General features: G+C 42.1%; 1 protein-coding gene across 4 annotated transcripts in view; it reads right to left on the reverse strand.

The window, feature by feature from the left end:
* Window positions 1–275: 275 nt before the first annotated feature.
* LOC121855708 (vesicular acetylcholine transporter-like) overlaps window positions 276–11037 on the reverse strand; it is a 91694-nt gene continuing 80932 nt past the window's right edge. For all 4 annotated transcript variants that reach the window (XM_042350796.1, XM_042350795.1, XM_042350798.1 and 1 more), the window contains one exon: window positions 276–5088. In XM_042350796.1, coding sequence (XP_042206730.1) covers window positions 2247–4001 — 1755 coding nt within the window. In that variant the 5' untranslated portion in view covers window positions 4002–5088 and the 3' untranslated portion in view covers window positions 276–2246. The remainder of the gene's footprint in view (window positions 5089–11037) is intronic.

An 11037-nucleotide genomic window follows, 5' to 3' on the forward strand; every position in this document is an offset into this window, starting at 1 on the left:
TGTTGTGGTGTGTTAAGGATGTGTTAAGGTGTTGTGGTGTGTTAAGGTGTGTTAATGTGTGTTGGTGTGTTATGTTGTGATGTGTTAAGGTGTGTTAAGGTGTTGTGGTGTGTTAAGGTGTTGTGATGTTAAGGTGTGTTAGGTGTTGTGATGTGTGTAAGGTGTGTTAAGGTGTTGTGATGTGTTAAGGTGTGTTAAGGTGTTGTGATGTGTTAAGGATGTGTTAAGGTGTTGTGGTGTGTTAAGGTGTTGTGATGTGTTAAGGATGTGTTAAGGTGTTAAGGATGTGTTAAGGTGTGTGTATAAGTGTATGTCAAGTGATGGCGGCATCTTTAATAATACTGTAAGTGTGATATATTTTAACAAGACTTATATTATTACCTTTGAATTTGTTGTTTTCTTAAATTATAGTGAGACTCGGACATAGTGCTTTGATTACCCAGGCAGCCACTTGCATCGTCCAGTAATAAACGTAACAATATGTGACTGGCTCTGTCCTGGTGACTGGCTCTGTCCTGGTGACTGGCTCTGTCCTGGTGACTGGCTCTGTCCTGGTGACTGGCTCTGTCCTGGTGACTGGCTCTGTCCTGGTGACTGGCTCTGTCCTGGTGACTGGCGTGGACGTTTGGTATTATTTATATTTAAGCATTACTCTTAACATAATGGACTCTTTTTAATGACCTGATTGACCCGATTGACCCGATTGACTCCTTAAAGGCCCCGCGTCAACCACAAGGGGGAATTATATCACAAGGTTCCCAACAACTGATAAGCCACAATTCTAACACCAAACCTAAGGCCGAGCAGCGAAGTAACGGTTACACTCTTTCACAAGTAGTAAACAATTTCTCTCCCACTGGAACATAAAACTTCCAGGCGTTCAAAATATTTCCAATCACAGATCATCCTAATTCAGGTATTAAAAAAGAATAATTTCATTTAATCATAGAACCAATCTTAGCTTATGACGCCCCCTCAGTAAACATAGCTGCTCTCTTACTAAAAGCCTTAAGTTAGGTTTTAGAATGGTGAAACGAAGTAAACGATCGCTATTCTAGAGTGATTCGTGAGATTGGCTACGATAAGAACTGCGTGCAGACGGCTCGTGATGGGCTAACGTTGGGGACAGCCTCGTACACCAACACCCGCCACGGTTCCTCCACACACACACTACAGGAGACATCTCGCCACAGTTTCCCGAATGTTGAAGTTAAAAAAAAGTCATAATAAAGATGGGTTTTTAATTACCATCGCTGTGTGAAAATCAGGAACTGTTTCGCGTGAGTTTTATACAAAGCTTCTTTAACAGCTGTTGTATACTAACGTGCCGTATATAACCTTGTTTGCTACACTGTGATGTACAGCAGGGATGAACACAAGTTGCTTCTGTGCCGATTTAAGACTATTACATTATTTTTATTCACTGGCGAATAGATGGGTAAAATTATTCATCCTTTTCTAATATATTTCAAAAGTGACGGGAATATTGAATAGATCTATTATATGCTGTTCTAGATTCCATCGTTTGTGTATAGAACAGTTGGTGTGTTGACCTTCAGCGAACACCACTGGCGGGTTTGGTGGGTCATCGAGGCAAATTCCGAAGTGGGTTTAGGTTGTTCGCCCTTGTGGTAGTATCGTGTGTTGAGTCACTCGCGAGGTGAACCATAGCAGAGCCTTGGGTACTGACCTCCCCAACTTTCTTTAATAGATCCTAACTATATACATCTAGAACTACACCAACTAGTATTGACATCAGAAACAGGAAAGAAACTATCCAGCGTGTGGCCTGAAAGACTGACCTTGTAGTGGCCAAAAAAAAAGAAAAGAAAAAAAAATATGTGCATCTTTTGGTGTCATGCAACATAGTCTTTTATAACAAGATGAAGATCATCCTGTGCACAATAATATTAATACCAACTATATGACCACCTCACAACAACAAATCCTGGACAATGTCGCCGTTAGGTTCCTCATCACAAGGAGGCGACATTGTTATTTGATGCTTATTTTCTACTGCGTTGATGACACAATAGTTAATACAAAACACACACCAACGTGACTAAACCTTCAGGCGTGAGAGTGCAGGAAGGGGACTTACAAGTCAGGATGGGGAGCTATACTTCCTATGTACAACAGAGAAGGAAAAAAATAATAATAATACACAGTTTTTTCTTCTTCATAACGAATGACGTCCATATTGATTACTGCATAACATTCACCACTATATACATTAAATGGAACAGTTACTGGTCATAGTGAAAACTTGCTCCCTGTTGTATGTTTTGCTGCTGCTGTTGCCTGAAGGGATTATTATCAACGTGGCGTTGGTTAACTGTCCTGTTATCACCTGCCACATGGCCGTTGGCCCCTTGGTTGTTGTAGTCTGTTACCTGCATCTCCATGGCCTCGTAGGTACCGTAGTTCTCCTGTTGGCCGCCCTTGGAGATCTTGGCGCACTCCAAGTGGTTTTTAACATTTCCGGGCACCTGCTGCCCCTCCTGCATCGTGAACGTTTGGAATTCTCCGGTCGGAGGGTCGCCCATCTTGAGTTTCTCTTGGCTCTCATCCTCGAAAGGCTTGTAGTCATAGACGTGTCGGAGAGAATAGAGGATGGGGCAGTACAGGAGGTTGGAGAGGGCGATGCCTATGTTCAGGGCCACGAAGCCGATACTGGTGACCACGCTGCCGGCAATCATTGGTCCGAAGGCGTAGGCGAAGGAGTAGGAGATGTCTGCAATAGCGTAGATAGAGCCATATACGCTAACGTAACGCGTATCAACCAGGTACCCGAGCGTCGGGAGCAGCGCCGTGTCTATGAGAGCTATACCAAAGCATATGGTACAGATGGGCATCATGACGACCCAGTAGTTCTTCGCGAAGGGCAAGAAGAAGCAACTTACGCCTTCTAGAGCCAGTCCACAAGCTGCCATCAACCACTGGTAGTTGGGATACTTTCTGGACAATTTCACTGTTAGAACGACGCCAGCAACGTGCGGGAAAAAGGCGGGAAGCCAAATCATCCCCAGCTGCCACTCCTCCACGTGCATGTTGTCCATCATCCACAGGCTGATGGTGGGCTCGAGAAAAGCCAAGGACACATTGGACATCATGAGGGCTCCTGCGCAGCACAAGATGTAGGGGTCCATGAAGAGTTTGTAGATTGGAGTTCCGGCAACGTGTGTGTGGCCTTGTTCTTTCTGTTGGTCTTTTATAGGTCTCATTACTAACCGCAACATCAAGGCGTCGAATAATGATACAAACGCTAAAATTAAGAAGGGCACCTCCTTTCCTGCCAACTGATATAACGTCCCTCCAAACGGCGGGGCCACCAGACACCCGAAGGATATGAAGGCCAGAGCTATACCGAGTGCCTTTGTACGCTCCGATTCCTCAGTGTAGGTGTCGGCAATCATGGCCAGCCCAGAGGTGTCTGCGAAGGCCGAGCCAACACCTTGTAGACTCCTAGCGAAGAACAACACGCCATACGAGCGACCACAGGCGAAGATGGCGGTGGAGAAGAACATTATGACAAGCCCAAACGTCATGGGAATGTCGTATCCGATCCTGTCTATGACTGTACCGGAGATGGGGTTGATCATGAGCTGTATGAGAGCCTTGGAGGCAAAGAGAACCCCAATGGCTGTGTCCTCTCCCTCGTACACAGTCACTTGGTTTATAAGTTTGCTCTTGAAGGGTGACACGATGGAATAGTTCCCTGTCGCGTTGGATATGAAGTGGCTCTCGTTAATTCTGACCATGTGTCCTCCCTCCTTATGGGTTGTCCACGAACCAATTTTCCGCAGATAATCTGGAATGATGGGCACAATGACCATATACAGCATATTATCTAGCAGCAGCGCTATGCTCACAATCACTAAGACAATCTTTCTCTGTACCCTCGGTTCTTTCATGCAGTCGTAGAGGGCGTCCCATACCTCCTGCAGGCTCAGGTTGATCCCTGGCACCACGAAGTTCCTCACTGTGTCCTTCAGCGACATTGTGCTGGCTGATGTCTGTCTTGAAGTATTATATAATGAGTAAAATTCGAGATATCACACTTTGTTCGGCGTGAATTACTTGGACGTGCGATGATCCATGTTTGAGGTGTGTTAAGGAGGACTCAGCAGCTAGTTGTGGTGGCCTCAGCCGCGGCTGACTCCCGCCACTCGGGCCCGCTCATGCCTTATCTTGTTCGGCTCTGGCTGGAGCTCGCAATTAGAATCTGTTCTCTTCTCCTTTTCCTTTTATTGGAGGTGCACCCGAGCTGGCTCGACCTGCCCGGGTTTTGTTTAGTAATGAGAGCGGGCCGACGTTGAGGGCCCTACGGTTAAGAGGGTGGAGGACCCTCCAGATTACGGCCAGAGATCAAGAGGCGACTGGTGAGAGTGGGGAGGGAGCAGGAGGAGCCAGGAGTAGCGCACAAGAGCAGAGGTGAAGGGCCCAGCTCCCACACACACACCGGACCTCCTGGATGCTTACTGGGAAATGCGTAACCCGACGACCCGGCAGAAGGCCTTAGCGCAGGGGGAGGAAGAGAACTTGTGGTGTTTACTGTCGACTAGTCCTCACCATCCTGGTCACTTCTCAAGGACTGTTCCACCTGTGGGCTCGTTCACTCGACACCTGTACCTCGCCTGTTATGTGAGGTTGTTATTTCCTCGTGTGTGTTGCACTTCACAGATCTAACATATATATTTAGTGTCCACAAATTTCAATGTAAAACTTCTTATTTATTATGTTATAAAATCCCCTTCATGTACGACGACAATTCTACAAAAAATAATTAGTAATCTTGTCACTACTCCAACACGTTCTGAGTCAACAGCAGAGATTATCTTGTAGACATTTCCATTATTCTATCCGTCAATCTAAGGTTCTTTTTTTGTTTTGTTTAAATGACTGTGGACACAAACACACGCACAGCCGTGAGGGATGATGGTGGTAGTGATGGTTGGTGGTAACGTTGGTGGTTGGTAACGGTGGTGGTGGTGGTGGTGTTGGAGATATTTGGTGGAGAAGGGAACGAAGGAAGGCCGTCTCGCGTCCTTGCTTGATGTCCTCCCTCCCTCACACAGCCCTCTCGACCTTAGAAGAGGAGAGAGAAGGTACGTCGTTAGTTGTTTTGGTTTAGGCTATTACTTGGTTCCATCTTTCTTATTGTTTTTTTTTGGGAGGGAAGGGGGAGGAGGGAAGTAGTTCGTAGGTGTTGCTCAAGTGGGAAGTAGGTGATGTAGGTGTTGCTCAAGTGGGAAGTAGGTGATGTAGATGTTGCTCAAGTGGGAAGTAGGTGATGTAGATGTTGCTCAAGTGGGAAGTAGGTGATGTAGATGTTGCTCAAGTGGGAAGTAGGTGATGTAGATGTTGCTCAAGTGGGAAGTAGGTGATGTAGATGTTGCTCAAGTGGGAAGTAGGTGATGTAGATGTTGCTCAAGTGGGAAGTAGGTGATGTAGGTGTTGGTCAAGTGGGAAGTAGGTGATGTAGATGTTGCTCAAGTGGGAAGTAGGTGATGTAGGTGTTGCTCAAGTGGGAAGTAGGTGATGTAGGTGTTGCTCAAGTGGGAAGTAGGTGATGTAGATGTTGCTCAAGTGGGAAGTAGGTGATGTAGGTGTTGCTCAAGTGGGAAGTAGGTGATGTAGGTGTTGCTCAAGTGGGAAGTAGGTGATATAGGTGATGAAAAATTATCTCATGTACGGGTAAGTGTATGCATATAATGACAAGTGAACGTACTGTATGTAACCAAGGAACTTCTACAGATAGGTTCAATGTATCGCAGTAATGTTGTAGATGATTCTATTAACGGTGATGTAGACGACTATGAACTAACTGGTGGTAATTAGTGAAGAAGTGTAGGAACAGAGAGAGACTTTGACTCAAGATCCTCAAAGATTCGTAATTTAAATTTTTTCCCCCCACTATTATTATGGACCTTATGGCCGCCTTTAGCTACGGTCATCTGTGTCTGTGTGTGAATGAAGAAATTTTCGACAACCCAATCATCGTTCTTGGTTAAATGGGCCAATTAAAACTCGTTCTTATTTCACCAGTTAGAGGACCTCTTTTGTGATTGGGATGATATTCTTGACTGACTAGTTTTAAGGTAGCTGTTATAGATACGGGTTATGTGACTATTGTAGTTAACTAAACGTGTAATGTATCTAGGTAGGTAATTTAACCTGCTACTAAATAAGGGTCATATAAACTGTCTATTGCCATTGTGTTAGTGTAAAATCACTCTGAGGGTCAAGATTAAGTCGTGAGTATAGCTTAAGCTGGATTGTTTTGCGTGAATGTTATTGTCGAGTTGAGATAATCATTGTTTTTATCATGATTGTTTATGTCCTAGGATTGTTATTGTTTAGGTGGTAGTTGGTGGTAAGTTTGTTGTTGATTGTTAGTGTAATATTTGTTGTTTAGATCAAGGTGGTGGTAGTTTTGTTCTGGTTGTTTAAGTGATGTAATTGTTGTTGTTTAGGTGTACAGTAGATGGTGGTAGTTTTTCTGATTGTTTAAGTGATGTAATTGTTGTTGTTTAGGTGTACAGTAGATGGTGGTAGTTTTTTCTGGTTGTTTAAGTGATGTAATTGTTGTTGTTTAGGTGTACAGTAGATGGTGGTAGTTTTTTTCTGGTTGTTTAAGTGATGTAATTGTTGTTGTTTAGGTGTACAGTAGATGGTGGTAGTTTTTTCTGGTTGTTTAAGTGATGTAATTGTTGTTGTTAGGTGTATAGTAGATGGTGGTAGTTTTTTCTGGTTGTTTAAGTGATGTAATTGTTGTTGTTTAGGTGTACAGTAGATGGTGGTAGTTTTTTCTGGTTGTTTAAGTGATGTAATTGTTGTTGTTTAGGTACAAGTGGTGGTTTTCAGGTTGTTTGAGTGTTGATGTCTAGGTGAAGGTGACAGATGATTTTTCTTACTGTATTTTGTAGGTGACGTGATGCAGGTGGAGGTGTTATATTTACAGGTTAATGAGGTATTAAGGTGACGGGTAGTGTTCACGTCTAGGAGAGAGAGAGAGAGAGAGAGAGAGAGAGAGAGAGAGAGAGAGAGAGTTCTTTTGTGAGTATGTATGTGTGTGTGTGTGTCCCGGAAGCAGTAGTAAGGAGCCTAACAAACACACTCGAGTCTCACAAACACCACAAACATCTTCCGGTTCTCCCCATTATCTCTTCTCGTCTCCCCAACTATATAAACTCCCCATCTAAACTCCCCTCTCCCCCAATCTTACAACCCACAATCCCCAAAACACCTCAAACCTAACACTTCCCCCTTCCTACCCCTCCCCATCCCCACCTGCTCCCCACAACCTCCTCCCCACTCCCTCCCCATCCCCCAACCTCCTCCTCCCTCCCCATCCCCCACAACCCCCTCCCCACAACCTCCTCCCCTATCCTTAATGTCATAATCGCTTTCCCTAGTCCCTCCCCATCCCCCTATTCTGAAACAACCCATTATTCTTCTAGTGTCCCCCTACCCCTTCTTCCCCACCCTCCTCCCTCTTCCTCCTCTAATCCCTTCACACGAGTAAAAAAAAAATTATGAAAGTTCAATAAAAAATGATATAATAATAATAATAATAAAAAAAATGAAAATAATAAAAATAATCCCTTTAAATCTGAACCCCAAACCTGAACCCCTTAAATCTGAACCCTTAAATCTGAACCCTTAAATCTGAGCCCCTTAAATCTGAACCCCTTAAATCTAAACCCCTTAAATCTAAACCCCTTAGATCTAAACCCCTTAAATCTGAACCCTAAATCTGAACCTCTTAAAATCATCCTTTACTTGCACTTTAAAGACTTTGTAGTTACCTTTATTTGAACCCCTGTGTATAAAATTACACTTTTTATGGTCATATTCCTCTACTCAAGCCCAAATGACTTTAAAATAAATTACCTTTCATTTGAATCTCTTAAAACCGAAGCATAGGTAAAATGTAATCATTAAAACTTCAAATGTGGTTCATCTTTCACTTTACACAATTACCTTTTCCTTAAATCAATTAAATTTATCTATCACCTAAAGCAAAAAATTACCTTTCAATTAAGGCTGTGATAAATAATAATAATAATAACACAAAATATATCTTACTTAAAAAAATAATTATCTTTTTATAGTTATGAAAACAAATTAAAAAATTACCTTCCGCTAAAACCCTGGAACCCGGGGCCATCTGATGGGAACTCTTGATTATATTATCGAATAAAAATTACCTTTAATCTGAACACCTAATAAATTGAATCTTGGAAATTATATTAAAATTCCCAATCGTTTGATAAGTAAAAAAAGGTAACTTGTAGCTAAAGCCTTTGATATTCTGTTAATTACATTTATTTCCAGAGCTCCTGTTATTAATAATTATTCCTATAGTGAGTCCCTGACCTTATTAAGTACATTTTCAACCCCTGACCTAATTAATTACCTTTCTCCTAAACCCCTGACCTAATTAATTACCTTTCTCCTCAACCCCTGACCTTATTAAGTACCTTTTCAACCCCTGACTTAATTAATTACCTTTCTCCTGAACCCCTGACCTATTTAATTACCTTTCTCCTGAACCCCTGACCTAATTAATTACCCTTCTCTTCAACCCCTAACCTAATTAATTACCTTTTCAACCCCTGACTTAATTAATTACCTTTCTCCTCAACCCCTGACCTTATTAATTACCTTTTTCTTCCACCCCTGACCTAATTAATTACCTTTCTCCTCAACCTCTGACCTTATTAATTACCTTTCTCCTCAACCTCTGACCTTATTAATTACCTTTCTCCTCAATGCCTGACCTAATTAATTACCTTTCTCCTCAACCCCTGACCTTATTAATTACCTTTTTCTTCCCACCCCTAGGCCTAATTAATTACCTTTCTCCTCAACCTCTGACCTAATTAATTACCTTTCACCTGAACCCTTAACCTTAGGAACTACGTTGATACCTTTCAATCCATGTTATTGCCGATGTTGAGTGTTTGTGTCAATCGGCTTTCATCATCATCATCATCATTTATCATCATTATCATCATCATCACGAAGGGTCCCTTAATGGGTGGTAGATGAATGATAAGGGGAAAAAGGCAAGGAATAGGTAAGGAAGGAAGGGAAGCTATGAGGGGAGGAGGTGTACATAGGATGACGTGCAGTATCCCTTCGTTCCCTTCACCAGAACACCTCTCACCTTGTCCACCTTAAATCTCTAGAACCTAAGAGAACCTGACACTCACCTAGGGGGTCAAACCTCTTCCCCACATATAAAGGTTTTCTCTTTTTTTTCAATAATTTTTTTTTTTGTGAAACCTCGTCTTTTGGTGTTGATGGCCACTTCTCCAGAATTTTCCCGAATTGATCGTTTTTTCGTTGGATTTTGGTGCTGTATATTTCTTGCTGTGTGAGTGCATGAGAGAGAGAAATTGATCACTGATATAAAAAAATAATTTGGGTCAATTTAGAAACTAAATCAATGACTATTTTAAATCAGTTTGAAAACGAGAAAAACTAATTGGATCATCATAACAACGAAGAATCTAAATGAGTTTAAAAATATTGACCCATTCCATAATTTGAAATGGTTTACAAATAACTACTGAATTATTTGAAGCAATTTGAAACTGTATATAGTGTTAATAAACTACTGCCATACTAATAACGGTTTTAATCGTCGGTATTCTTATAGTTTTGTGAGAAGTGACCACCCCACACGGGCGAGAAGTGACCACCCCACACAGACACAACAACAATAGTTCACAGCTGAGGGAAACACTAACATTGATAACTAGTAATTATAACAACACTGAAATAGTTTCCATATACAATACTGTACACACACAGTGATGACACCACACAAACACTTCCTGGTGAGCAGACGTACACACACACACACACACACACACACACACACACACACACGGCGAGTGGAAATATGTGGATAGGTAAGCAACACAACATCAACACAGGACACAAACATTCATATACAGGTATGGTGAAATTTTTACACAAATACGTACAAACAACAATATATTCATACAAACAAACAAACATGTGTGAGAGAGAGATGACTTAACCCCTGAGCAAACTCGTATCTTTCATGAGAGAGAGAGAGAGAGAGGGAGAGAGGGAGAGAGAGAGAGAGAGAGAGATGACAGTGTATGGGATGGACAAAGAAAATTAAAAGAAATAGGATATGATGACGGAAGAATTGAATGAGAAGGAGAGGAAGAGAATAGGAAGCAAAGGAAGAAGGAAGGACGGAGGGAGGAAAGAAGGGAGGAACAAGAAAGAAAAGGAATGAGTAGGAAGAGAGTAAGTGAGGGAGGGAAGGAAGAGAGAGTTGCAAGAAAGGGAAGGAGAGAAAGGGTAAGAAGGAAGATAAAGAGGGAGAAGGAAAATGAAGAGGGAGTGGAAAGGGAGAGGCAAGAGAAGTAATGTAGAAGAAGGAAGAGAGAAAAACAAGGATACTTGAGTAAAAATCAGGAATTAAACATTTTTGTCTAAGGTAACGTGAGAGAAGAGAGAAATAATCAAGGTAAACTTCCACAAACAACATCCCGGAGAGCGTTGTGAGCAAAACCGTAAATTTTTAATGAGGTGTTTAGGGGGGGCCTCTCTCTCTCTCTCTCTCTCTCTCTCTCTCTCTCTCTCTCTCTCTCTCTCTCGCTTTCTATCTGTTTATATTATTCTCTCTCTCGTTCTCGCTGTTTCTCGCTCTCCCTGTCTCTCTGTCTGTCTCTCTCTCTCTCTCTCTCTCTCTCTCTCTCTCTCTCTCTCTCTCTCTCTCTCTCTCTCTTCTCGTCTGTCTGTCATTGTCTCAGAAAAACACACATACGTCATGACGAACTTGTAACAACCAATCAGTCACGAGAAAATTTCATGACGTAACTTGTAACAACCAATCAGTAACGAGAAAAATTCATGACGTAACTTGTAACAACCAATCAGTAACGAGAAAAATTCATGACGTAACTTGTAACAACCAATCAGTAACGAGAAAAATTCATGACGTAACAGAATATATTGTTGAACAGCCAATCAATAAAGTAGCAA

This window comes from Homarus americanus, unplaced genomic scaffold, assembly GCF_018991925.1.
Source record: "Homarus americanus isolate GMGI-L3 unplaced genomic scaffold, GMGI_Hamer_2.0 scaffold19179, whole genome shotgun sequence".
Classification (NCBI taxonomy): domain Eukaryota; kingdom Metazoa; phylum Arthropoda; class Malacostraca; order Decapoda; family Nephropidae; genus Homarus; species Homarus americanus.